This window comes from Phoxinus phoxinus (assembly GCF_949152265.1).
Source record: "Phoxinus phoxinus genome assembly, chromosome: 18".
Taxonomy (NCBI): Eukaryota; Metazoa; Chordata; class Actinopteri; order Cypriniformes; family Leuciscidae; genus Phoxinus; species Phoxinus phoxinus.
Window position 1 is genome coordinate 16,682,260 of NC_136893.1, and position 26,908 is coordinate 16,709,167.

General features: G+C 38.1%; 1 protein-coding gene across 2 annotated transcripts in view; it reads left to right on the forward strand.

Annotated features, from left to right (window-relative positions):
* The first annotated feature begins 1,912 nt into the window (after positions 1 to 1,912).
* klhdc8b (kelch domain containing 8B) overlaps positions 1,913 to 26,908 on the forward strand; it is a 114,135-nt gene continuing 89,139 nt past the window's right edge. The window contains exons 1-3 of one of the 2 annotated variants that reach the window (XM_079587638.1): positions 1,913 to 2,066; positions 17,557 to 18,086; positions 19,080 to 19,920. In XM_079587638.1, coding sequence (XP_079443764.1) covers positions 19,530 to 19,920 — 391 coding nt within the window. In that variant the 5' untranslated portion in view covers positions 1,913 to 2,066; positions 17,557 to 18,086; positions 19,080 to 19,529. Of the gene's footprint in view, positions 2,067 to 7,484; positions 7,897 to 17,556; positions 18,087 to 19,079; positions 19,921 to 26,908 lie in introns of those variants that run through there. The other variant, XM_079587637.1, reaches the window with a different exon arrangement.

Sequence of the window (26,908 nt, forward strand, 5' to 3'; positions counted from 1 at the left end):
TTACTTTTTTTTCTCAGATAAACCTACTGAGTATCTAGTTATGCTCACATTATTAATAGCCTATGCTATAACACAATGTTATGAAATACAGATTTTTTTAGGCAGTGTTGGTTTTTGCTTCTGATATCCTGCCCCATTTAGTTTGACAAAATGCCTTTTTTGTTTTGTTTTCCCACCTCGGTTTGTTTCTTCTTTGTGTTTGAGATGTTTGTGTTGGCTTGTCGAGGAGTTTGACTCAAGCATTCATTTGCTCCTGCTGACCTCCTGTCTTCAGCAGTGAACTCACACAGAGACTCTGCAGAGGTGATCGATTGGAGACAAGGGGCAGTAATTCCTCCTCTGGAGAATGTGCAAATGAGATCAATTGATCGAGTTCACCATGGAGGCGGTGAGGAGAGTCATAATTAGTTACACTGAATCTGTATGTTTGTTCATGTGGATATCTGTCTTTGTTAGAGTGGAAGACTGCAGGTCTATTCATCACATTCAATGTATTGTAAAAATAAGACTTGTTATTGCTTGAGCAAACAATTAGAAGGGCAACAGAGATTATTCACTCTATTCTGAAAAGCATTTCATGTATGGACCCAAAACCTTATAGCAACCTGTTATTTTTGTCTATATTTGTTCCTTGGTTTTACCAATTTTAACTCATTACTCCAATATGTGTTTTGATCATTAATTGTCTTCGTAGTCAGAATTTTTTCAATTACAGGCTAAATGAGGTGCTGTCGCATAATTAGCCCACATTTAAAGTGTACAACTTGCTTTTAGGCCACAGCACAGAGTATCTTGCCTAATGACTCGAAAATAATGAGAAAATATTTTCGCTCCATTTCCATAGATACAGACCCATGACTGATTTATCTACTTTGCCCTTAATTATGGCATGCTTCATTTGTGGTTCTATTGACTGATTATTTGTAAAAAAAAATTGGTCTGAATATACTGTAATGTACACTGTAAAAACTTTAAAAAGTAAGTAACCTGGTTCAGGTTGCCTTAAAATGTTGAGTTCATTGAAATTACAAATTTGAGTTAAAACTATGGAGATTGGTTTAATCAACAGAAACTCAAAATAGTATGTTATCTGAACCACATAAATTATCTAAGTTGATTTGACAAAAGAAAAAAGTTTTTTTTTTGATGGGTCATAATGATGGCCTTTTTAAAATAAGGGCCTTTTTGCAGCCACGACTTTACCATATGTGGCTAAACAGAAACTTATTCCAGATATATTCACTGGAATTAAAGGTGAGTCACAGTGTTGCTGATACACGCAATGTTACTGAATACCAAAAGGGGGCAGTAGTGTTACTAAATGACAACTTGCACCGATGCACTTCATTAGTGAGGCTGTGTCACTCACTGCACCCCCATAACCCATGTCATTTGTTATAATAGTCGGAGCATGGGAGGCACAGGAGGGTTCGAGGGAGGATCGAAATAGGATCACTAATGCATAATTTCGAAAGTCTACATCACGCATTCCAGTGGAAGCACGTGTTTCTTTCTTTTTTTCTGTATGACGAGAACAATATTTTAACTGGTTGTGCCGATTAGGGAAATGCACTGAATCAACAAATCAGATATCAATGATTATTATTTTAGTAGGCTATAACAAGCAATTTTCTGTCATTGCAAATAACACAGAATAAGATAATGTAAAGCTAACAATTTCGTCTTGAGCAGTCTACCAAATACACCATTGAAGACTTTAAAGTTAAATTAAAAGGCTGTAAGATAAATATAGGCTATACATGTTAGTTTTGATCACAAACTGTTCACTTTAGTTCTCTGTCAAGTGTCAAAGTAACTAGGGGATGCATACATCCAGGATGCAGACAGCGCGTGTGAGCATTCAGGGGAGGGCGAAGTAACTGATGCTGAGCCAATGGAGATACTCGTGCGAGAGACGCATCTGTCCGAAGCCCAAACTAACCGCTGGCATAACGCTATGTCTCCGGTATGAGATGCGCGGAGATGAGAATCTGATTGAAGTTTGAAGAAGCTCACTCTTATTCACTGACTTTTGGAGATTCTCACGGGCAGGACACAACGAAAAGGTAATTCTACACACGAGAAGGTTATTGTTGAAAGTTTTGTCGTGTTATTTTGCATAGCTTATCCTACTCGATGCACTGTTTGTGCCTGTATTTGAGAAGATCCACCTATAGCATAATCTGTATTTCGATATTAAGATTTAAACGATTATAAATTTAATTATAATTTCTATAAAATAATTTGCCGTCGTATGATAAACGTATCAACTATAGAAGCCTTACAGTCGTGTGTTATGAACGCTGATGCATTACAAATTTTGGTTGCAACGAAACCTTGATTTAATCTTGATTTCTGGATGTTTTGGTTGATGTAGAATGGAGGCTACTATTTTTTATATGCAGGCATATTTTTGAGTTCACGACTGGGTAAGGCGGTCTGTGCAGTGTGTCTTCAGTGTGTTTTCACGGGTTTTGGAGATGCTGTTCCGCATTAGGTCAGCACTGCACAACCCCCAACTGCTATGATGCTGAACTGCTATAGCTCTCAATGATTTGTTTAGAAAATAGCCATTTCTATTATGGATAATGTTGTTTAGTGAGAGGCATCTAACTTTATTATTCGCTTGATTAAACAAATCCAATATCAACAAGAGCTTTTATTGTCACAGTACAGCAATAATCTAGCTTCATTTAATCACCTGTTGCATGGCTGTACTTTTTCATCTAAAACGGCATTTTCAATTTGTGATTAATGTTTTTAAGTCATTTAACAAGCTAGATGTAATGAAATCCGCAGTTGTGCTCTTCATAATTGTATGCTCATAGTTTGTGTAACCTGTCTTCAGATGTAATTTCCAATGCCTTCAACTGAACAAAGTTTTTTTTAGGTTAACATTTGTTTATTTAGCCGAGCAGACGCTTTAAAGAGTTCATCTAAAAATAATGAAGAAAATCTGTAATTTACTTACCCATATATCCAAACCGGTTTGTTCTGTTTGGAACAAGATATTTTGAGATATTTTTGTCCACTGGCTATCCAAAATTGCCTGGTTACCAACATTCAAGAAAGAAAGTCAAACAGGTTTGAAACGACATGAGCGTGAGTAAATGATAACAGGTTTTTTTTGGTGAACTAACACTTTAAGTCACTTATCAATGAGAAAAATACAACAGGAGTCAACATTATTAGCAGTAATTTCAAAAGTCATGGATTTAATGAAGGTTTGGGGTCTAGAGATATGAATTTGTTTTTAACATGTAAGTCAACATGAATTGGTGTTCTCGGCCCACTTTATTTTTGTAATGTATTTCTGAGTGAAACAGAATTTTGAATGAGACAAAAATAGGGTGGTACTTGATTTCATCCATTGGAATTGAATTGTGCGATGGGTTTTTCATAACAGAATGGATTCAAAAACAGTGGCTAAATAGCTTTTTGGTTATTGGTTAATACAATGAATGGGCTACCTGATGTCATTTGAGAGAGTTTTTACATTTTGTTTAAATATTACGAGAACAAACTGATTTTATCTTTTGGAATAACATGCACTGATAAATTGTTCACAATGCAACCAGGAACATGTATTAAAAAGGTAAAACCAAATTTGAGATGTGAGAGAATGGACAATTTTCTTTGAGAATGGAGCTGTTTGTGGGGGCTGTGCCTCACACTCACCTTGTAAACAGCTTTAAGCAAGTATATGCCGCCTCAGCCGGGGGTCTGCTACTGACTAAAATATTATGCGTGGTTAGTAAGTTTTGGGAAAAAAATTGTCACTGCAATAAGCCCATATAACTCATACTGAATAGTTTGGCACAAGACTTTTGAGTTACCATTCTTGTAGGCTAGAATGTTTACTACAAAATGATGTGAAAATCATTCTGATCACTCTTTCACAAAACAACAATATAACGATTTAAACTTTGTAAGTCAGTTTTTGTGCCAGTACTGCTATATGCGTAGGGGTGTTGATGGCCATGAATATGAATGAGGGGAGACAATAGACACGCCCCCATCAATGGCTAATGCCCCATCACGGTGCTGTGAGGCAGAGAGGAGAATCTGAGAATGAGAGGAAATTCAAAGGTTTTGCACCCCCCCCCCTCCCCCCCCCAAAAAAAAGAGCTGTTTAAGGGTATGTTTACACAACAACGATGTACTAAAAACAGATGACAATGTTGTCAAAAAGATTCCCATTCACACAGATAAGTGAAAATGACTAAAAAGGCTGTATTATGCATGCCAGGCCAGCAGTTGGCAATTTCACTTTGTCAATAAACACCCCACAAAACCGTAATACGCATGCATGAACATATAATGTTCACGCATGTGCATGATGTTACCGTTTTCACAAATTCACGTTTTTATTGTTTACATGGAGATGGTCAAGGCATCGTTTTCAAAACCTTGCACTTTGAAACCCGTTTTCAAAACCTTGCGTTTTCAGGCCCCAAAACACTGTTGTCGTGTAAATGAACAGCCAAAAAGTTTTCAGCTTTTAGTAATGCTTTTGTGTAAGCTTACCCTTAAAAGAGAAGTCACTGACAATTGCGCGACAGGTATTATTCAGTTTATGGCACTTCTCATTCATTTCTATATATCCACAAAAAGTGACTATCGCACAACTTTGAACAAAATTTAATTACGTCAAGGCTGTAATGTGATTGGTTACCAAAGCACACATGACCCAAGTTAGCCGTTACGCATTCTCCAATGGCAGAGCCACTGACCCTCTTATCTTCCAGTAATAAGACCATCTCTGCTAGAAACGTTCAGGCCGGTGTGTTGAGGCAAGTTGGAGCAAAACTTTTGCAGGACAGTGGCCCAAGTTTGGATATCCCTGGACTAGAGGAACAGTTACGTAATGTAACAAACTTTAAAGCGTTACAACCACTAAGGGGAGGATTTAGAATGTAATTACCTAAAAAGAAATATGCTAAGATGCTATGTTTTTTTAAGTGTACCTAAAAATGTATATTAATTTCTAAATATCAAACTTTTTAATTTGACAACTTAGTTCTATTTGATTGTTAAGGTGATGTTTTAAATGCATTGCTGCATCACACTACACTCTTCTGCTTAATGATTTCGTCTCGTGCTTATCCCTGGAGGCGGTAATTACTGCCTTGCGTGCGGACGTGATAACCTTCGCCTGCTTGGTGATCATTTGCATAATCATTAGAAAAATTAACGTGCACTTTTTCCCATTTGCATTACAGGCTGATATGCAAGTGGCTGCTTTGTCATCTGGTAATTAATGAGAAGTGTAATGAGTTGTGTGTGCTCCCAATAAACGCCGTCTTTTCTGGCTCTCTGTAGTTTTTGGATTTAAGGGATGTGCCTCTTCGCCCCCCATTCAATTTGACCTGACACCAATTCTACTAAATAACACAAAGTCCCTAGACACAGAACTGGTAAACCCTTTAACTCAGGCACCATGAAGAGAGATTCTTAAGGGCTAATTCACAGAAAGCAGGAAGTCATATCTAGAAACTGCAGCCTGTGCAACAATCGTTTTAAAGAAAAGAATGAAAGCAAACATGACTGAATGCAAATGAGCAAAGCGCCATCAATCCTCAAAGCGCCATCAGTTTACAGTAATTGTTACATAGATGTCAATCCATGTCCGAGAGCGCTGGGCAATTAACTGCCTAGTCCAGTCATTTCATTGAGCAGGTTGGGTGAAGGGGGCCTTCGTCCTTCACAGTCTCCATTATTTCAGCCCCTCACTGTGCTGTCAAACATCTAAGGTGACGCCCCAATCAGAGATATTATAGCGGTGTATTAAGGCAAAATCCACTTGTTTGAATCAAAGTGCAAATGTAAAAAGAGAAAATGATTGTGCATGGATTTCCAATTATACTCACCTGGGTCTTTTCCTCTATTTGCTTAAAGGTTTGTCTCAGATCTCCTCAAATACATAACCTAGGGGAACTATGTAGATGCCTAGCAATGGCCTGTAGGGATTCCCTTCTAATTTGACATGTAAGAAAGGGCTTGACTTCCTGTAGAGTGCTCTTCCAACAGAGAAATGATACGGTCAAAGGAGATGGATGGCCTCTCAATACACTCACTTAGCCAGCGACCACTGGTTCCCCTTCACAGCCCCTACACCCTACTGAGTTTACAACATTAATTATAGACTTGTTAATAGCTATCTAGAGAACATGCTCACATTAATATGCTTTGAATTTCACAACACCCACTCGCACACTAACACACCTGCACACACAGACTGTTTGGCGAAAGGTTGGTTTTCTGGAAACAGTGACTTTCATGTGCATGCAGAGAGAAGAAAAGGCCATAGTATCTATACTCTAAAATAGAATATATGAATTTGTTTGAACAAGATCAGTATATAATATAACAATGCGTTTTAGGTCATGCAGAAGACCAATATTTTGTTGCTGGCAACTTCATATTTGTTGGTGAATAGTTAATTGCAAAGATGAGATGTGCAGTACAGCTGTATACTTGTGCTTCATCACGAAAAGGTAGGTCTGGTTTTAGGCGATATATAGGTGACCATGGGTGCCATTTCTGGTGTCAATTAAATCGATTTATCCGTTTAAAAAATTAGTCAGAGAAGCCTTTAAAGTCACCATGAAATTCAAATGGTCAATTCTTACTTTTCTATGGAATATTGCAGTACTTAATTATATCGTAATTTTTTTCCCCATTCATGTGCCCTTGTAATCTTTAACAAAAATAACTTTCACTCCCACTTGCAAGTGGTGCAGGGATGACATCAAAACCCGTAAAACGAATTTGCCACTGATTCCTTTGAGATTTTCCTGTTTTTTTAAAAATATATAAATATATATAAAAAAATCTTCAATTTATGTGTAAAACAAAGCCTGTGGTAAACATAACTTAACGATACTTTGACGTTTTGTTAAAATTACACACAATTACACCCCAAACTGTCTTATCGAGTTACTTAGAAACATACATACAAAAATAAACATACAGTAACTGCTTCAAAATGAGTGTTTTTGGTATATGCGTGTAATTTACATTGTAAAAGAAAAGTAAAATAATGTGTATATTATGTAAGATATTATATTATAAAGCTCAAACAGTAGAGCGCTTGCAACGCCAAAGTCATGGGTTCGATTCCCAGGGAAAGCAAGAACGGTTAAGAATGTAAAATGTGTACCTTGAAATGCAATGTAAGTCACTTTGCATAAAAGCGTCTGCCAAATGCATAAATGTAAATATTATAAAATGTATACAAACATTTTGTTCAAATAAAAATATGAAAAACTTTACTAGATTTGCATTATTGATAACTGGAAATGCGTAATTAGCAGGAGCATTCACGCAATGTCTTTTTTAGCTCAATTACGAAATTTGAAGAGCTCCTTGTAGAGCTCGTATTTACAACTTGTTAATTTGGGAATTTTCAAAGTGCTCCTACTTGCACCACCTGACCGAACGTCACAAGTTGTCATCTCGAAATTACGGAGCCGTTGAAAAACACTTTATCACCAAATAAATCACCTTATCACTTGCCCGAACTGAGAGAGCTCACAATATTTCAGCAAACATGTCGTCTATCAAGTATTTTCTGTCCTTTGTTCAGAATCAATACTAGCAATGTCCTATTTGTGTGTGAATCACTCTTTTGTTTCAGTTCTTTTCAGTGAATTTAGCGAATGGTTAAGTGTGAATTTCGAAGTTACAGCTCGCGCATTCGTTTGGAACGGGGTTCAATTTATAAATCACGCGGCACTTTAGAATCCAGAAAACATAAAGAACGCCAGACGAATGGATATTTACACCCACAAATAACTGAAACAATCAGCTAAAGCGTCCTTGCCAGCCATGAAGACGCGGCCTTCAATCACTTCGTTATCTGCACGTGTGCGTCACGTGAAACTACGACTGCAGGTAAAATATTTTCAGACTAAAAGAGTATAAAAAACACTAGGCCTAGCTATAATAGTTAATACCACGTCACAGAAGTAGCCTACCATATATTTTTGTTACTGTTTCTTATTTTTACTGTACCATACACCTATCGAAGTATGGTATTTAATTTTCAGAGACAATTTGATAGTTTGTCATAGTGAATAAATATTTTATTTTTAAAGGTTGGTCTTTGTACAAGTTTAGCTAATAAGAAATGTCTAGTGTTTTTTTCTGAATGTTTGCGCTTTATGTTGTAGCTAACTTTACTATAAGTGTTAAAGTTTAATGTTATTTTTTCCCTCTTTATGGGTAACGTTGCATGTTTAGAATAGTCAGCATGCAATTTAAATATCTTCCCAGCATTGCTGTTGATGGCAATTTGAATTGGAAGTAAACCTTTTATTTTACCTTCGCTGTTCAATTATTGTTTTATTTATACAATACAATACATTAGGCTGTTTATTAATGTTTGTTAATGCTAGTAAAAAATACAACTGTTACGTTCATTATTAGTTCATGTAAGCTGAGATTTGTTAAATAACTAATGTTTAAATGGAATCTCACTGTAAAGTGTTACCTTTTTTTATTTAGGCACTGAACCTATGCGACAGGTCTCTGTTTATAAAGAGTAATGCAAGTCCCTTAGATTAACATGAAGATTATGGAATAAGGATGTGTGTGTGTGTGTGTGTGTGTGTTAGAGCGAGCAAGAGAGGAAGATGAGGAATGAGGAGATGAGCGGTTGTACAGGAAGCAGGCTTTATGTGTGTCTCAAGTCAAGTGGTCCTGATCATTTCACTGGACTGCAGATTAGTAGCCTACAGTGGTAATCCTTTTCTCCTTGCTTGCCTTTCTCATGAAAAATGTTTCTCCTAACTTTGGCCATTTTTAAGAGCTAAATTGTACACGATCCCCTCTGTTTCTGTCTCTAGTTTTTTTTTAGCTTCTAAATCGTTCACTCAAACATTGGCATTTGTTGAAGAAGCAACTAATCTAGTTTATACTTAAATCTGGCATTGTGTACAGGAGCAAATATTGTTGGCTCTCGTGATAAATTATTTGTGATGTTTCTCATTTGTAAGTCTCTTTGCATAAAAGCATCTGCTAAATGAATAAATGTAGTCAGTCAGGAGTTGGCATATAATAAAAAAAATTTAAACGACAAGATTTGACAAGTTAAGAGATCCTATTAGATTCCACTGGTAGTTCTGTCTGAGGAGCTGTGTTTCTGTTTTCCACCATCTAACACCACTGTGGAATCAGTATTTGAAGTACACGAAGAACAGCGATACTAACTCTAGCTAGAGACCTAATGCATGGACCTTGAAAAATTGGCTCCTTTACAATTCCTGAAGTGATTTTGAATTGAATTAGCTACACTCCACAAGATGCTGAAATGGAATGACAGGAAGAACTCACTGAATTCACAAAGCATATGACTTCATTAGTCCAGTGGTTTTCAAACCTGTCCTGGAGCACCCCCAGCAGCTCTATGGATGAGGGAGACATAAGCTGTGCTCAAAAATCGCCCCCTATACCCTCATTCACTACGTTACTCCACTAATATAGGCCACTTGAAGGAGTGAATGAAAACAAGTGAGTGAATTCGAAAACTGAGTGTGCCGGAAGGGCTGCTGCTTTTGCACTTTAGGGTTGCTGTTTAATCATCATTTGAAACTTAGCAAACTGGCAGCTGCAAAAGTAATACAAAGATTTATCTTGAACTCTGGAATGGAAACTTGCATGTATAAATCTTAATTTAAATATTTAATAATAAATTTAAAAGGAATTTATACCTGTATGATATTACATTGTAGCCAGTGGTGGAAAGGGATGATTCAGCTGCAGGCGCCATGTTCTGGCAAAACACGGGAATTAAAGGGATAGGCCTACTTCAGGATTTAGCATTAAGCTTTGTATCAGTAGAAAACCTGTAGTATTTTCAAATTACCGTGCTTCTCTCCCTCATATCCCCCTGAGACAAGAGAATTATGTATTTTTTTGTCTGTGAAAAATCCTCTGATGACGCAAAAATCGTCATTTTGCATCATCGGTGGCTTTTTTGGCCAGAGGCTAAAAACTACAGCCAGTAGAAGGCGCTAGACCCGGATGTTTTCAACCCGCCCATAGAGGGTGGGATCTCACTCACAGAATGTACAAATAGTGTCAGCCATCTTTTATTTGGAAGCTAAGCTAACAGGTTCTTATTCTGTGGAGAAAGCTGAGTAGTAGGGGTTACCATCCTCTTTTTCCCAGACATGTCCGGCCGTCGAGATCGTCCAAAATGTCCGGGAATGCAGTCGCTATTCATTGTTTACATGCACACCTTTTGTTTCAATCTAACTGAATTCATTCCGATTGGTGAATCTGAATGTAGTGTTTACATGAACGCTCAACAAGTGATGGGTTAATGTGCATTTTAGCATTGCTAAGAAAATTCCCGCTCCTCCGTGAGAGATACGAGACCGGTGCGTCTCACAGGTGCCGCTCATCAATAATCACACCACTGGCCTCGCACCGTTCTCCCGCGGCCCTCAGTCTCGTCCTGCTCGCCACAGTAAACATAATGAATGGCGACTGTAGAACGCAAAAGCGAATCCCGGACATTTTTGACTATCTCGAAATCCCGGGCAGACTTGTGTTGGGAGACTCACTAGCCTAGCCTTGTTGTTTAACTGCGCTCTTAACTCTGCTCCCATGGCTTGGGAGTGGCCTCGTAGGGCAGCGAAGCAAGTGCATTCTGGGTTGTTGTCTTTCATCCACATTTTCTGGCTTTTCTCAGTCTAGAAGGCTCCAAATTCAAAAATAATTTCACATTTCTACTACATAAATGACCCATTTTAAATGCACATTCATCTTTACAGAGGTGAAGTATCCCTTTAATTTAGTGCGGGACTCTCACAGTGCATTATGGTTATTTTTTAGTTGTTGAGAGTACATCAGTTGTACTATAGACATAGATTCCTCATTTAGCGACCTTTCCAATGGGCAACTATACATGAGCCGTCCGCCATATTGGAACGGTCAATGCCGGTCCGTGACTGTCTGCAATTTTAAGTATGACATATTTATTCCTGTGATGGCTGAATTTGCATCGTTACTCCAGTCTTCAGTGTCACATGATCCTTCAGAAATCATTCTAATATGCTGATTTGCAGCTCAATTCTGATTATTATCAATTTTGCAAACAGGTTTGCTTTTTTGTATTCTTATGGACACTGATAACTTTTTTTTCCAGGAATTATTTGATGAATAGAAAGCTCTAATTGACAGCATTTATTAGAATTAGAAATCTTTAGTTACATAAATGTCTTTAATGTCGTTAAAATCCTTAAAATTCTTGCTTAAAAATATCTTACTGGCTCCAAATTTTTTACAGTAGTGTATTTTCATTGGATTTAAAAAATATATAATCTATTTTAATTCTACTTTCTTATTCCTGGTATTTATAAGGTTGGAAGCTTTGAAGGTGTTACAGAATCTGAGAATTCTTTTAATTAAAGACTCTTGCTCAATGTCCAGCTTCAGTCCCAGCACTCCAGAATATTTCAAAAGGTCAGTGTTTAAAAAGACATGTCACCTTGAGCTCTCTGTGGAAAAAGACAGAAAAGAAAGCAGAGGCAAGGAAGTTAAATGGGTCATTTGCACGCAATCCTGGGCATTGACAGACTGCAAAGTGCTTTTCTACAAATCTCTTGAAGTTTAAGAGAGATCACTGCACAGACATTTAACATTTTTCATTTATGCAATTTACTTGTTTAATCTGTGTGTGTGTGTGTGTGCGTGTGTGTGTGTGCGTGTGTGTTTTAATCCAGATCCAAACCCTATCTGCCTTATATTAATATCCATATTCAAACTCCTAAAGGAATAGTTCACACAAAAATGAAAATTAAATCTCACCCAAATCTCTCTCTCAAAATTTACTCACCCTGGTGTTGTTCTAATGCCGTATGGCCATCTTTCTTTTTCGGATCACAAAAGGACATTTAAAAAAATGTCCTGAAGAACACGCTTGTCCATATAATGTCAGTGAATACCGACCAGCATCAAGCTTTAAAAAAAGACGCAAAAGTATCACAAAATGGTGCTATGAATGTTTCTTATTGTATTATTTAAAGGGGTCATGACATGTTTTTTTTTATTTTATTATTATGTTCCCTTAGGTGCAATTATAGTATTACTATAGTTTTTTTTTACAAAAAACGTTTAAAATGTAGTGATTTATGACCTTTTCCCACCCTGTTTCTCATCCTCTGATTCAAACAGTCTGTTTTGGGTGTGTTTCCCCTTTAAGAGTTCAGTGTTAACGCCCACTGTTATGATTGGCTAGCGTCAGTGCCTATGCATCAATTATTAACGCCCCCAGCCAGAACATTTGCGGATTCGGCGTATTTAAAAAGTAGTTTAAAGTTTTAAATACTTTACTTACAGTTTGCGTCGTCGTTGTTGAGCCCAGAATAGTCGGCACGGACTTATCTTTGAGCAACAGTTTTCTGGCAAAGGCAGCATCATTTTGGGATTTGTTCTCAAAACAGTCATCCTTCAAATGTATAGAACAAACGCTTAAACTAACACTGCCGTGACTGAGACGTCCGCAAAAAATAAAGTGCATCCATTTTTCCCTGACGACTGGATCTTTCGCAGCGTATTCAAAGATGTTGTTTGTCCACAGCCAGGAACAGCACATCTGCGGCATCGTAATTTCCCTGTACACAGACCCACTCGCTGTCCGTCGACTGAACACTTGTGAGGCGCGCAGCGCGCGGGCGCGACGATGATGCGAAATGAGCGTAGTTGTCTTGCGCTTTAAGCGTAGTTGCCTTGCCCTGGAGGCGGTCATATGCAAACGCTGGTACGTCACTTCGTACCGTGACGTCACTTCTTACCATGGATTCAGAACGAGCTGTATTTAGAGCTTGATTAAATAAATGATTCGTTTATAATGGGGAGGACGTCTTAAGCTATGAAACTTGCAGGACGTTTTAATGGTACAAAGACCTCTTATATACCAAAAGATCAAGGCAAATTTGGTTTCTCATGTCATGACCCCTTTATTTAACATAAATTCTTGTCTTCTGTGCACGACACAGAAAAGAAAAATCTGTCATCATTTACTCACCCTCATTTTGTTCCAAACTTGTTTGATTTGCCAATACAAAAGAATATATTTTCAATATAACTCTTTTTGTCCATGTAATGGAAGTCAATGAAGTACAGTGCTGTTTTGGACCCCATTGACATTCATTAAATGGACTGTTACACCACTTCTAGGGAAAAGGGTGCAACATGAAATTATCCAGAGTCTTAAATTACCCCCTTTCACACAGAGATTCCGGAAAATACACGGATAAAGTGACCCGGGATTTGACCCGGGTTCGTTTGAAAATGGTTCATTCACACTGCCTGTGATTTGCCGGAATCAGAGAGCGCGTTCACACACAACCCGGGTATGTCCCGGATAGACGCGTGACGTTATGATGTGACGTATAAGGTGGCGAACGATCTCAGCTTCGGCGCGGATTGCAAGGAGCTCTCGGGTCTCTGCTTCAGTCCAGTTTGCAGACATCTTTTCGTTCTTTCTTGTATCGATGACGAACACAAACTTTCTTCTAACAGAGTAACAGAGTCGCACGATAACTACGTCATTGCGAAGGCTCGTGCATCATCACTACGACACACCCCTTACGGCATTTGTCCTGGCTTTTGTTCACACAGCGCGCGTTCCGGGTCTGAACACGGCAATGTTACTAGGTCCCCAACCCGGCATCGATCCCGGCATTAAACCCGGGTCGTGTTTGCGTTCACACAGAAGGCGTTCCGGCAATTTGCCGGGTTCAAAGTGCTGTGTGAATGGGGCTATTGAGACTCTGGATTCAGGAGCTGACCAGGCCAAAATAACAAACAAAACTTTTTTTTATTTTAAAACATTTTTCCTAAACCCTAACATAAAATAAAATACAATATACAAACCTAACTCTCTAACCAACCAAAGCATCTTTCTAACTTTATACAGTCTGTGATTTACTTTATGATGGGTTATTCTCTCTTTTCTCTGGCTGGCTGGCCTAGTTTCTCTTATCTCTTAAGAAAGAGATTGTGGGGTTAGAGATCGGATAAGTAGAAGAGAGATCTATTTCTCTCTCTTTGGTAGGACAGTAAGATAAATGTGTGCAGGGACCCCCAGGCTAAGCATTAGGATAACCTTTTCGGTCTTGTGAGACAGTGTGTTCCTGTTGCATACATTTCCTGTATAATCATTGCTTACTATTGTAGTGATGTGCATAATGGAGTTAAGAGATAAGAATAGGTTTACTGGCTGTAAGGAGAAGTTGTGTCAGAATTGTGCCTTTCGGTGTGAGTTTGTCATTTTAGTGAAACGTTTTCTCTCACATTACTAGACGTGTTTGGGGACCAGATGAGCATGTGGTTAAAGTGGTCAGGTTTTGTCTAAATTAGTTATTTTTCAATAATTGGGCGCACAGTGGTGTAAAGTATTTGAGTTAATGTGTTTAGTTACTGTACTTAAAGGGATAGTTCACCCAAAAATTCTGTCTTTAATTACTCACTCTCATGTCGTTCCATCCAAACCCATAAGACTTTCGTTCATCTTTGGAACACAAATCAAATGAAGGTCTTTTTGATAAAACCTGAGAGCTTTTTGTCCCACTATTGGCAGCAACTGACTCTTCTACGCTTCAAAAAGTTCATGAACAGATTGTAAAAACTAATTCATATGAATTGAATGGTGTAGCCCAAAATGATGAACCGATTGAATTTAGGCTTTTAATGGTGTGATTCTTTTTCTTCAAAAATAAATAAATAAACTAAGTAAAGATTCATTTGACTGATAGCATTATTTATTTTGTCAAGATTTCGATAGTGATTTCGATATACTTTGTCATAACAATATTTTGCAATATTTTGTGAATTTTTTTGGCCGTGATAATAGTGTATTAATAGTGTATTGTGACAGCCCTAGTACACACATATGTGCGTTTAAAAAAGTTCAACCTCACCAGCCAATGGTTCCCATGAGAAAAAAACAACTTAAAGAGAGTGTAAAAATGCTGGAAAGTTTGTGTTTAGGTGTTAGGGGACAGAAAATATCATTAGTTCAGTATAAGCGTTATAGAAGGTAGTCCAAAATCACCACGATGGAAAAACAAACGTGTGTGTATACATGATGTTGTTTCCTGCCTTTGGTGGTAGTAGAGACGTTGAGCGGTGAGGCAGTAAATCGTTTGATTATTTGATTCACCAAGGGAATCCTGGAACATTTGCTGCGGTGTTCACACACGCGCACACACACACACACACACACACACACACACACTATGATATAAACCCATCCTCTGCGTTCACACTCCTGGCTGTGTTTGCATCCCCAGGCCGCTACATCTAAATTTCTTTGTTTATTTTACCTTATGCTCTGTTTAACTAGTTCCCCCCTGCTGACTGTTTCTGTTTACTTCATTTTTTGGTACTCTTTCACAGCCGAAAAGCAAAAAGGGAATCATTTCAATGCTTGTTTATGTATTGCACCTGAGGAAGGTACCATTTAAAAATATTTTGTATAAAATGTGGCTTAACTTAGTATGCTTTTACATCAAATATGTCTTGGATTGAGATGCTGCCTTACATTATAGAAGAAATCTGATTTATTCAGAATGTTTCCATGCCTTTAAGCTTGTCTCAGTGTTTTTGTGTTACCTTGAAGCTGTTTTGAACACACCTTGCATGTTCTCAAGGCCCCAACCGGCTCAACTCCCTTTCGCTGGAAACTCTTATGCAGAAGTAATCATGTTTTTGTGCCAAAGGCTAAACGCCTGAGAAATGCGGGGGCTCTTGTGATCGGTGACTATCAATGGGAGCGAAAAGAGAGAGGCTGACGTGAGGCAGGATAGGATGGTGGAGAATGGAAACAAGGAAACAGCGCTCTTTGCATGTACATTTGGTTGGACAGAACATTAGCAATAGCGGGCATGAAAAATTCAGACTGGAGGGATGATGGGAACAGATAAAAAAAAGTGTGCGTGCTCTTTGAGCCTGGATCAATTGTGAAGTTGAGGGATTAAGTCTGATCAGCCTTCTAAATGTTATCTGGAGCTCAGGCACGGACTTGAACCCATCTTTAAGAGGGAATAATTCCTCTGCGCCTTTTCCAGTGCAGATGGAGCCAGAAGTCTTAGCAAACTGTCATGGAGCCTTTGCTGAAACCAAGAACTGTTTGTACAGAATACTTGATTCATCCAACAGTATGTTCTGGAGAACTGTAAGCTGTGCCCAAGGCCAATCCATCTTTTCCACTCAGTATTGAGTTGTTCAGGGTTTCCATCTTACAGTTTGACTCCCTTCCTGTTTAGCAATTATAATTAATCATATTAATAAAGCATCTTAATGAATTAAAATATTTCCATAGGATTCCCTACAGGTTGTGTTCTCTACCCGCATAAATCACTGTCATCTGTCTGTGTCTTTTTTCCTTACTGAAACTCTTGTCTTTGCAGGCTTTAATCATGTGGACTCATTTTGGACTTCTGTCAAATAAATGCAAATAGTCCCGTTGCAAACACCTTTTTCTTAATTTCTTAATTAGCTTTTTATTTTCTCTTGTTATCCATTAAAAATATGTAAACTAAAAAAAAAGAGACTAATTTTACATAAAGCATAATTTGCATATGATATCAGGACTTGATTAAGTTTATTCTTTACTTCATTGACAAATTATGTTGACAGTTGGCTTTAAGAAATAGAAAGCCATATAAAATACACCTTTATTTAATTATTTTGTCACATTATACTTTGTTTGATGTGTTTTGGACTTTATACGTGACATATTTTTGCAGCATAACTGTTGGTTTTGAATTCTGCTAACTAATTTCATTAAATGTAGTTACTTAAGTTAAATTTTGAAGCTTCAAAAGTTTTCTGGCTTTTTCTGGCTTTTATAAACTTTAACAGCTGTCTGTGCATTCAGTTTTGCTGTGTGCTCTGAGGATTTAAGAGCCTCTAACTGTCTGAAATTGAGAAATGTGCAGATATTAAGTCTGTACCTGTCTCAGGGACTCTCATAGTTGCCACTTGACATTGTTACAGGAAAAAAAAATAGCTTTTACCTTCTTCGGTAGAATACAGCATCCTTAAAATACTCTGGTCTGGGTCTGAATACAGCCTTAAGTTAGTGTGGAGAGAGTGTAGAAATTTCTCCCTGTGAACAGACACTTCATAGAAAATCAATTTCGTAGGTTAGGACACCATTACCGCCAGGTCCAAAAAGGTTTTTTAAAACATAATGGCAGTGAATTCACTCAATAGGGAGGAAAAAGATGCTTAGGCTTGGCATAGTTTGTGTTTTTTTTATTGTGCAAAGTTCTTTTTATAGTGCTAAAAACACTGCCTTACATGCTTCTGGTTTTGTTGCCATCTGCATTCATAGCTTCAATATGCAACTCGTGTACAATATCTTAATGCAACACGTGATGTCTTGGCCTAATTATAGTTCGGAGTCCTTCCTAGAACACAACATAAACATCTGTTTCTCTTCTTCTTGGCTCTCTGCCCTTTTCTCTCTCTCTTCTTTTTGCTCCCTCCATCATTCTTCCAGTACTTAGTTTGTTATACTTCCTTTGTGTTTTCTAGGCAATGCAGACTGGAGCTGATGTTTATCCCGTGGATCCACTGGACAGTATGTCCCAGTGACATCATCATCTCCCACAATTCCTACGAGACTCTTCCTTCTATGTGAAATAAACTCTACAGTAAGGGAGATAGACCTTAAACAATTGGGATTTTTCTCTACATGGAGGAAAGTCTAACGAAAAGCCAAGAGAAGGATTCATTTTACTTACAAAACTGCTCCTTCTAAACCCAAAGAAGAGCCTGATGGTGTCAAACGATCCGGACTGATTGTACTCAGTCGGAGTGCCTAGCGGCAGGACTTTTGCTCCAGATGAAACTGATGTTTTTTCTGCATAATTCTTAGCCTGTCTGGAGTCTTTAACACACTGTGTGTTGTAGCATGTGGCTTGGGCTCAACATCCACAGCATCTTAATTACACAACCGATTCGCTGCCATTTAAAGATCTGCTTTCCTCTTTTTTTTGACATCTTTACTTATGCTATTCCAAAAGATGCCCAAGAGATCCTGGTGTCTCCCACACATGCACCTAGTAAGTTTTTGCATATAATGTCTGTAACCTTTCCAGTGCTTCTCTTTCTCTCCAGCATTAAGGTCATATTTATTCATACATCCCGCCATAATGAAACCTTTATTTAATGATGCTCAAGTCCAAATCAGCCTGGTTCAGTGACTATCCAGGGTCATTGGTCCCCGCAGACGCAGTGACCTTTGGAGAGGGCCAGACTGCTGCTTTGTGGCCCAACACCTTCACACACACACACACACACACACACACACACACACACACACACACACACACACACACACACACACACACACACACACACACACACACGTCTACCATTGAGCCCCTGGCAGTAAATAGTGAATGGTAAATGTCAGCGCTCTGGCCATTGAATTATACGGTTTATTTAAATAAGTGTAAGAGCAGATCAGATCGGCCCACAATATCGCCCGGCAGCTTGCTTCCATCCACACGTAAGCCTTCGGCAATCTGGGATTTTTGTCCTTGATCAGTAGGATTATATTGTCCTCGCTCTGATGGCATGTCCTGTCCTGTTTTGTTTTAGTTACAAAACATGACTTTTATTTGACAGACAAAGGTTTTTAAATATGAATGCTTAAGCAGTTTATTTAAAAATATTTTTTTCCAAGTAAAAAACAAAATAAGGTTAGTCTTTTAACCTTCTTTTAATATTCATTCTTTTAATTAATCTTTTTTTTTCGTAATAATATCCAGACAATTGTATCACCCTCACTTTATTTGACTCCACAAATTTGACCCCAAAAATATCGAAATAAATTTTAATATAGAAATGAAAACATACTGATCATTGAAAAGATTTGTTCAAGTCATTGTATGCATAAAGTGGATTTTTGATGTATTTCAGAATAAATGAATAGATAAAAGGTGACAACAAATTATGCATGTCATTCACCAATGAAATTGAACTCATTTGATTACATTGTCTTTTATCTTGCGCTTGCTCTGTTACTGTCTCTCTTTTCTTCTTCCTCACAGCGTCAGACATGAGGGTCGCACCGACACGTTTGGCAGGACTACAGAAAGGGATCCCGCTTGACGTTCCACGTGGATAATTAGTTTATTTCTTGTCGGAGTTACACATTCTTTCTATATCTTTTACAACTGCGTGGCTCGTGGAAGATAACGGGAAAGACTTAAAAGGGCCTGATGCACCTTTTAAGAGCAGCATCAAAAATGAATAAATCATCAAGATGGAGTGAGGGCTAGTTCTTCACAGACAGCGCTGAAGGAAACACTCTTCCCCCCACCTGCCGGCTCCCGAGCAAGCGAGAGCTAGAACTGAGGTCTCTGGCAGACTGACAGTTGCAGTCTCTCCTGCTCTCTAGCCTGGCGTTTTGTTGATGCATTTGCCTTGATTTTCACTTTCCTCTTCCCTCCCCTCCGTGCCTGTGTCATGCTCTGTTGCCGGCGTGCCGTCCTGGAGCCATGCCCATCCCCGAGATGGCTTTGAGCACGGTGAAGTCTCTGTACTGGGAGGTGTTCCCCTCCATGGCCACGCAGCGGGTGTACTGCACGCCCGTGCTCCGGGCCGGGCGCCTCTATGTGCTGGGGGGCTGCAGCGAGAACGGCCTCCCTTTGGACTCCGCCGAGGTGCTGGATCTGGAGAGCCAGCGCTGGTGCGAGCTGCCCCCTCTGCCCACCGCTCGGGCCGGGGCATCCGCCGTGGCCGTCGGAGACCAGCTGATGGTCATGGGAGGCATGGATGCGCAGCAGAGCCCACTGGCCTCCGTGGACGTATATCATCCTGATGAGGGCAAGTGGGAGAGGAAGACGGGACTGGGGCAGGCCTCCATGGGCATCACCACGCTGGAGAAAGGTAAGAAGTGTTTGCTCCTCATTTTGAACGATTCCTTGGAAAGATTCCCAAAAAAAGAACCGCATTGAATGCTGGTTTCCGAGACTGCACTGGTTGATCCACCTCATTAGATAAACTGTACTAGTCAACTTGCATCACCAGGCAAGTTCTTTTCTTATTACAAGACAACATTTTTTTTTTCCAATTAAAAGAAAGTCTAAAGATCCTTAAAACTTGAAATAAAATTGTGTAAGATTTTAAGACTTGTTTTCAGAGGTTGTGCTTATCCCTTAATTATGCTTATTTTCCTTACCCAGTTGTCAAATTAGTCATGTATTAGTTTATGCCAAATTTGACAATGGGGTAAGAAAAATAAGCATAATTACAGGCATATTCTCTGAAAACAAGTCATAATATTTTATGCCGTTTTACATCTATGGTCAATGACAATAAGCATATCCAGGAAAAAAAGAAAAGTATTTGTTTCCTAGAAAAGTTTAATGATCAATAAAAAGTAATGTTTTTCTTACACCTTGAATGCATGTGATTGTCCAACCGATCCAACCGATATAGATATCATTCCACAAAGTGATGGTGTCAGTGACCACTTCCTGGTAACTTGTATATTACGGACTACAGTACTATGTCATACTGCGCCGCGTTACCGACCAGGCAGAACAATCCTTCCATCCACCATAGATAATTTCTCAAATTGCTTATCTGATTTGTCTCAGTTACTGCCTGAACCCAAACAAACAGACGAATTAGAGGAAGTAACTAGCACTATGAGCACCATTCTCTCTAGAACATTGGATATTGTTGCACCCATTAGATTAAAAAAGGTCAGAGAGAAAAGTAAAGCACCATGGTACAACAATACTACGCATGTTCTAAAGAGAGAAACCCGTAAATTAGAGCGTAAATGGAAACAAACTAATTTAGAGGTCTTTAGAATCGCGTGGAAAGACAGTATGTCACGTTATAAAAAGGCCCTAAAAGCGGCAAGGGCTGAGCATCTCCGCAAACTAATAGAAAACAACCAAAATAATCCAAGATTTTTATTTACCACCGTGGCTAGACTAATAAATAAACAAACGTCACCTGACCAAAATATCCCGTTACAGTTTAGCAGTAATGATTTCATGAACTTCTTCACTGAGAAAATAGAAAGCATCAGAACCACAATTGTAAACACTCAATCTTCAATCGCGCCTTATAAATCAGCCTCAATTATCACCCCGCAAGAACAATTACAGCGCTTTACAACTATAGAACAAAAAGAGCTAAATAAACTTATCACTTCATCTAAAACAACAACGTGCTTATTAGATCCTATACCAACTAAACTACTGAAAGAAGTGTTACCTGTAGTGGAAGAGCCTCTACTCAATATTATTAACTCGTCTCTATCTTTAGGTCACGTTCCAAAAACATTTAAACTGGCAGTTATAAAACCACTCATTAAGAAACCACAATTAGACCCACATAATCTAGCAAATTATAGACCCATTTCAAATCTTCCATTTATGTCTAAAATATTAGAAAAAGTTGTGTCCGCTCAACTGTGCTCTTTTTTGCAAGAAAATGACATCTATGAAAAGTTTCAGTCTGGATTCAGGCCGCACCATAGCACTGAAACTGCGCTCGTTAAAATCATTAATGATTTACTTTTAGCTTCGGACCAAGGCTGTATCTCAATACTAGTTTTACTTGATCTTAGTGCTGCGTTCGATACTATAGATCACACAATACTCTTAGATCGACTACAAAATTATACTGGCGTTCAAGGACAAGCATTAAGCTGGTTTAGATCATACTTATCTGACCGCTACCATTTTGTCTATTTAAATGGAAAAAAATCGATCATAACTTCAGTAAACTATGGAGTGCCGCAGGGATCTGTGCTAGGCCCTCTATTATTCTCAATATATATGCTGCCACTTGGAAATATTATAAGGAAACATGGAATTAGTTTCCATTGTTATGCTGATGACACTCAATTATATATTTCATCACGGCCGGATGAAAACGCTAAATTATCAAAATTGACAGAGTGTGTTAAAGATATAAAAGATTGGATGACGCGTAATTTTCTTCTATTAAATCCAGACAAGACGGAGGTACTACTCATCGGTTCAAAAAACCGCCCACAAAACCTCTCACAATACAACTTTAACATAGTAGGATGTCCTGCTACTTTATCCTCTACAGTAAAAGACCTGGGTGTCATACTAGACTGCGACCTGTCTTTTAAAAATCATATTTCATATGTTACAAAAACGGCATTTTTCCACCTTAGAAACATTGCTAAGCTACGTAATATGCTATCAGTTTCTGATGCAGAAAAGTTAGTTCATACATTCATGACCTCGAGACTAGATTACTGTAATGCTCTATTAGCTGGTTGTCCTGCATCCTCAATAAACAAGCTACAGTTAGTCCAAAATGCAGCCGCTAGAGTTCTTACCAGATCAAGAAAATATGATCATATAACACCTATCTTATCATCACTACATTGGTTACCTATAAAGTTCCGTATTAATTATAAGGTATTGTTACTGACTTATAAAGCCCTAAACGGCTTAGCTCCAGTTTATTTAACGGATCTTCTATCGCCCTATAATCCATCGCGCTCTTTAAGATCGCTAAATTCGAGGCTTTTGGTTATACCTAGGATATCTAAGTCCACCAAAGGAGGGAGAGCATTCTCACATTTAGCTCCAAAACTCTGGAATAGCCTTCCTGATACTGTTCGTTGCTCAGAGTCGCTCTCCCAGTTCAAAACTAGATTAAAGACGCATCTCTTTAACCAGGCATTCATATAAATGTTTTAATCTTACAGTTAAATCCGGCCTCTAGTTCATAACCGCCAGAGGAGAACTGGCCCCCGACTGAGCCTGGGTTCTCCCAAGGTTTTTTTTTTTCTCCATTAGGTCACCTGATGGAGTTTTAGGTCACCTGATGGAGTTTTTCGTTTCCTTGCCACTGTTGCCTTTGGCTTGCTCAGTTGGGGATATTCAATTTAATGAATCAATCAATATTACTATTGATTAGCATTACCAAACATGGACGTTTTATTATTATTTTAATTTAATACTGTGAAGCTGCTTTGATACAATCTGTATTGTGAAAAGCGCTATACAAATATTCTTGACTTGACTTGATTGTCAGTATTTTCTATATATTTTTTTCCACATACATTTTTCAAGAAAAAACATTTAAACAATTATCAGAATATTTGTATTTATTAATATGATTATTACATTTAGTTATGCTTCCATACATCACACATTTTACAGTCTGGATTAAACTGCCTCATAAAATGTCCAAATATGTAATATTTTAAGAGAATAATTTACCTTGACACATGGTCATGTCTGTAATGTAATTTGTGTTATGTTTATGTTTTTCTACATTCTGCATGTTAGTTATGTCACATGACTTTGATTTGACAGACAAACGTTTTTCAAGTATTAATAATACTAAAGCAGTTTTAAAAATATATATTTATGTAATAAATAAAGACTGCTATATTTATATATCAAGACAGTTGTATCAACCTGACATTTTTTGGCCCCAAAAATGTCAAACTGAATTTTATTATAGAAATTAAAAACCTACTAATCATAGAAAATATTTATTAAATTTATTGTATGCAGGAATTACATTTTAATGTATTTTAGAATTTTTACAAAAATAGCATCATGTCATTGACCAAGCAAATTGATCTAATTTTAAGGATGTTTAGATTTTATTTCCTATGGGAAAACAAGCCAATTATATTTCTTACCCACATCACTGTCTTTTCACTACAAGTGTATGTGTAAGTGTTCTGCTGTTGTAGTTTCTCAGACTAAATTGTTATTGTTTGGTTCACAAACCTCAGTGAGCAGCAGTGCGTAGAAAGACATCAGACTGCAATTGGGGAAAACAAAGTTTGGTTCCTCCCTTCGTCTTTCTGCTGCTTCCCATCAGAGCACGATTATCTGTATAATCTCAAATACTGTTATCTTTGGTACAATCACTGCAGTTGTAATAAATGTCTCATAACCGGCGCCTCTGGAGTGCTCCGGATACACCAGCTCCAATTGAAGGAATCAGTCATGCCATATTGTGACACAAAGACTTACACTGCAGAGAAAAGTCTCTCTCACACATTCTCCATCCTCTCCAGCTTATGTAGGTGTGTGTTCAGGACAGGTGACAGTTTATCCAGTTTGAGACCCCTAGGAAGAGTGTTTACTCACAGGGATTTGCTTCCGCTAAGACGTATTCCACCAGCTGAGCCGCATTCAGGCCGGGACAGATCAGTTCAGTTCTGTCTGTGTCCATGTTAAATCTATCAGCAAGACCTATTTGGATTCATGTGCAGGAGAGAGATCTTGTGAGATCATGTGGTTCTAACAAATACTTCTGTCAAGTCCACAGAATTAGAAATGATCTGTCTTCTCATTTACTTATGCAGCAGAGCGTTTGAAATTAGCTTGTGATGTGTGGGCTAGACGTTTGCCATTAAAAAATAATATTGAGACAAAATAAATAGGCTATCATGAATATGTTCGTTTTATTTTTTTCTAGCTCTGCTTATAATGTTGGTCAAGGTTCCTTGCACCAAAAACTTTTTTTAATGAGCATTTTCTATTTTCTTTTTGACAGTTTTTTTACTTCCACTGTCTGGCCTTTTTTCACAATTAATAATAATACATTATTATTAGTGTTATTAGGCATCACAACAATGTTGTTATTATTATTAATAATAATTCATAATAAATATGAATAATTAATCACCTAAAGATGAAAATTTACTCATCCTTCCGTTGTTCCAAACGGTATGACATTATTTCCTCTGTGGAACACAAATAGTCTTCTGAAGGCATATGTTAACAGACCGAATTGCATTGATTTAAAAAAATAAAATATTTTCCAGTCAGTGAGTTGACAATTTAAAGGGATGTTTTGGAGTAATTTCAACCTAGGGTGCTTTCCACCATGACCTCAAGCCAAACACCCCCTCAGAAGCTTTTTTTCCCCTTAGTCGAACATCATTAAAGTTAGAGCTTATTTAGAGATATCAGCCGAATGGCTTAGTGCAGGCGCTAATGGATCCAAGGTTGTATCTCGTTAATTACCCCACTAATAATGCCCGGAATGGTACCAAACTTTTACAGTAGTACAAATAGGTTTTGTACTCATAAAACGAGGGATTGAAAAGTTTGTAAGTGCATCAGGAGTTTATTTACCTTTTAGACATCCTGCAATTTTGCAAAAAAACGCCTAAAAAAGGCCTACCCAAATTAAATTGCATGCTGTTCTTGAACCATTTGGAGTATATGCATGCTTTTGGTCTCTTTTGGAAGGGGACACATTGAGGTTTGTTCCTAAACAGTCAGAATCACTGTATGTCTTACTGCTATTGAGTAATATAACTTTGAACACACTAAAAAAGTGGGGAAAAATTTCCGCCTACATTTATTTTTGTAAACAGATGCCTGCAGATAGCTATAGCTGGGAGGTATAAGCTGGAAAACACAATGGTATCACAGCATGAAGCCTTACCAAACCCAATTTCAAATTTTATAACAATACCTTTGAAAATGAGTGTTTTACACATGTTTATCTAAGGTTATGCCTAGGCGCTCCCCAAAAAAAGCCACTTGGAGACTCCAAATGACCCTTTTTTAGCCATAGACCCATAAAATGCTGCTATTCATGAATGCTTTACTCTACAGTCATAATTTTGGCCTCTAATGAAAGGTTACACTTAGAGCTATTATATTCCTGATCCATATTCACTGTCAATAATTGCTAACACATAGTAACTGAAGCATAAACAGTGTTTTTTTTCAATTCTTGAAACCAAACTTTCTACAAATAAAGAGACAAAACAAGTTATATTGAACTAAAACACTTTAATATTCAAAAACTCCCACTATATATATATAAATAAATAAATAAATAAATATATATATATATATATATATATATATATATAAATATTTATGTATATATGCACACAACTATTTACATATTATATTTATCAGGAAAAAAAAATATTTATCTTCCAGGGGCACATTCCAGGGTCCTCTCCTGATGAGATACTGTCATGTCCCTGTTCAATGACTGGCTCCCAAACTTCATCAGATTCATTTTCAGATGATGGTCTGTGATATAAAACAAAAACAAATAAATAAGTAATTTACAAGACATTTACACTGTTTCCGTATTCACATGCATATAAGCAGAAACATGTACACAACCAGGCTTATAAACCAGTTCATGAGCGCGCGCGCACACATACGCACGCACACACACACACACACCTGTGCTTGAGGCCACATAAAAGATAATCCTGCACGAGCGCACACGACAGAACACACTCCCCCTCTCTCTCTCACACACACACACACACACACACACACACACACACACACACACACGACAGAACACACCCCCTCTCTCTCTCACACACACACACACACACACACACACACACACACACACCTGTACATGAACACACGCATAACGTTACACGGTGCATGAACACGAACACACACACACACACGACACGACACAAGCTGGCAAGTACACTTCAAAACAAACACATAACGTTACCTCAGTATATGCAGTAAAATATGCTGTATAATATAATAAAAACACTTACTTGTCGAGAGTTACGTCTCCACCACCCAAAAACATCTCCTCTGCCACCGAGTCAATGGATCCTCCATCGCTCTCTTCATCAGAGACATCATCCTCCGACTCATCACTGTCACGCCTTGTACATTGTTCTATCACTTCTTCTAGTAAGAAGTGTGTTTTGGTGGTTTTCTTTGCCATTTTCACCTGTTACCTGTTACTATCACTCCAAAAACGCTTTCGCTCACTCCAATGGTCTTTTTTACGCAGGGGCGCACGAGTCACTGTGTTACTTTGCGCATGAACTTCACGCGAGACAGATTGAACCGTCCCAGTAAAGCGTCATGTCATTTTTTAGAGAAATTCATTGGCT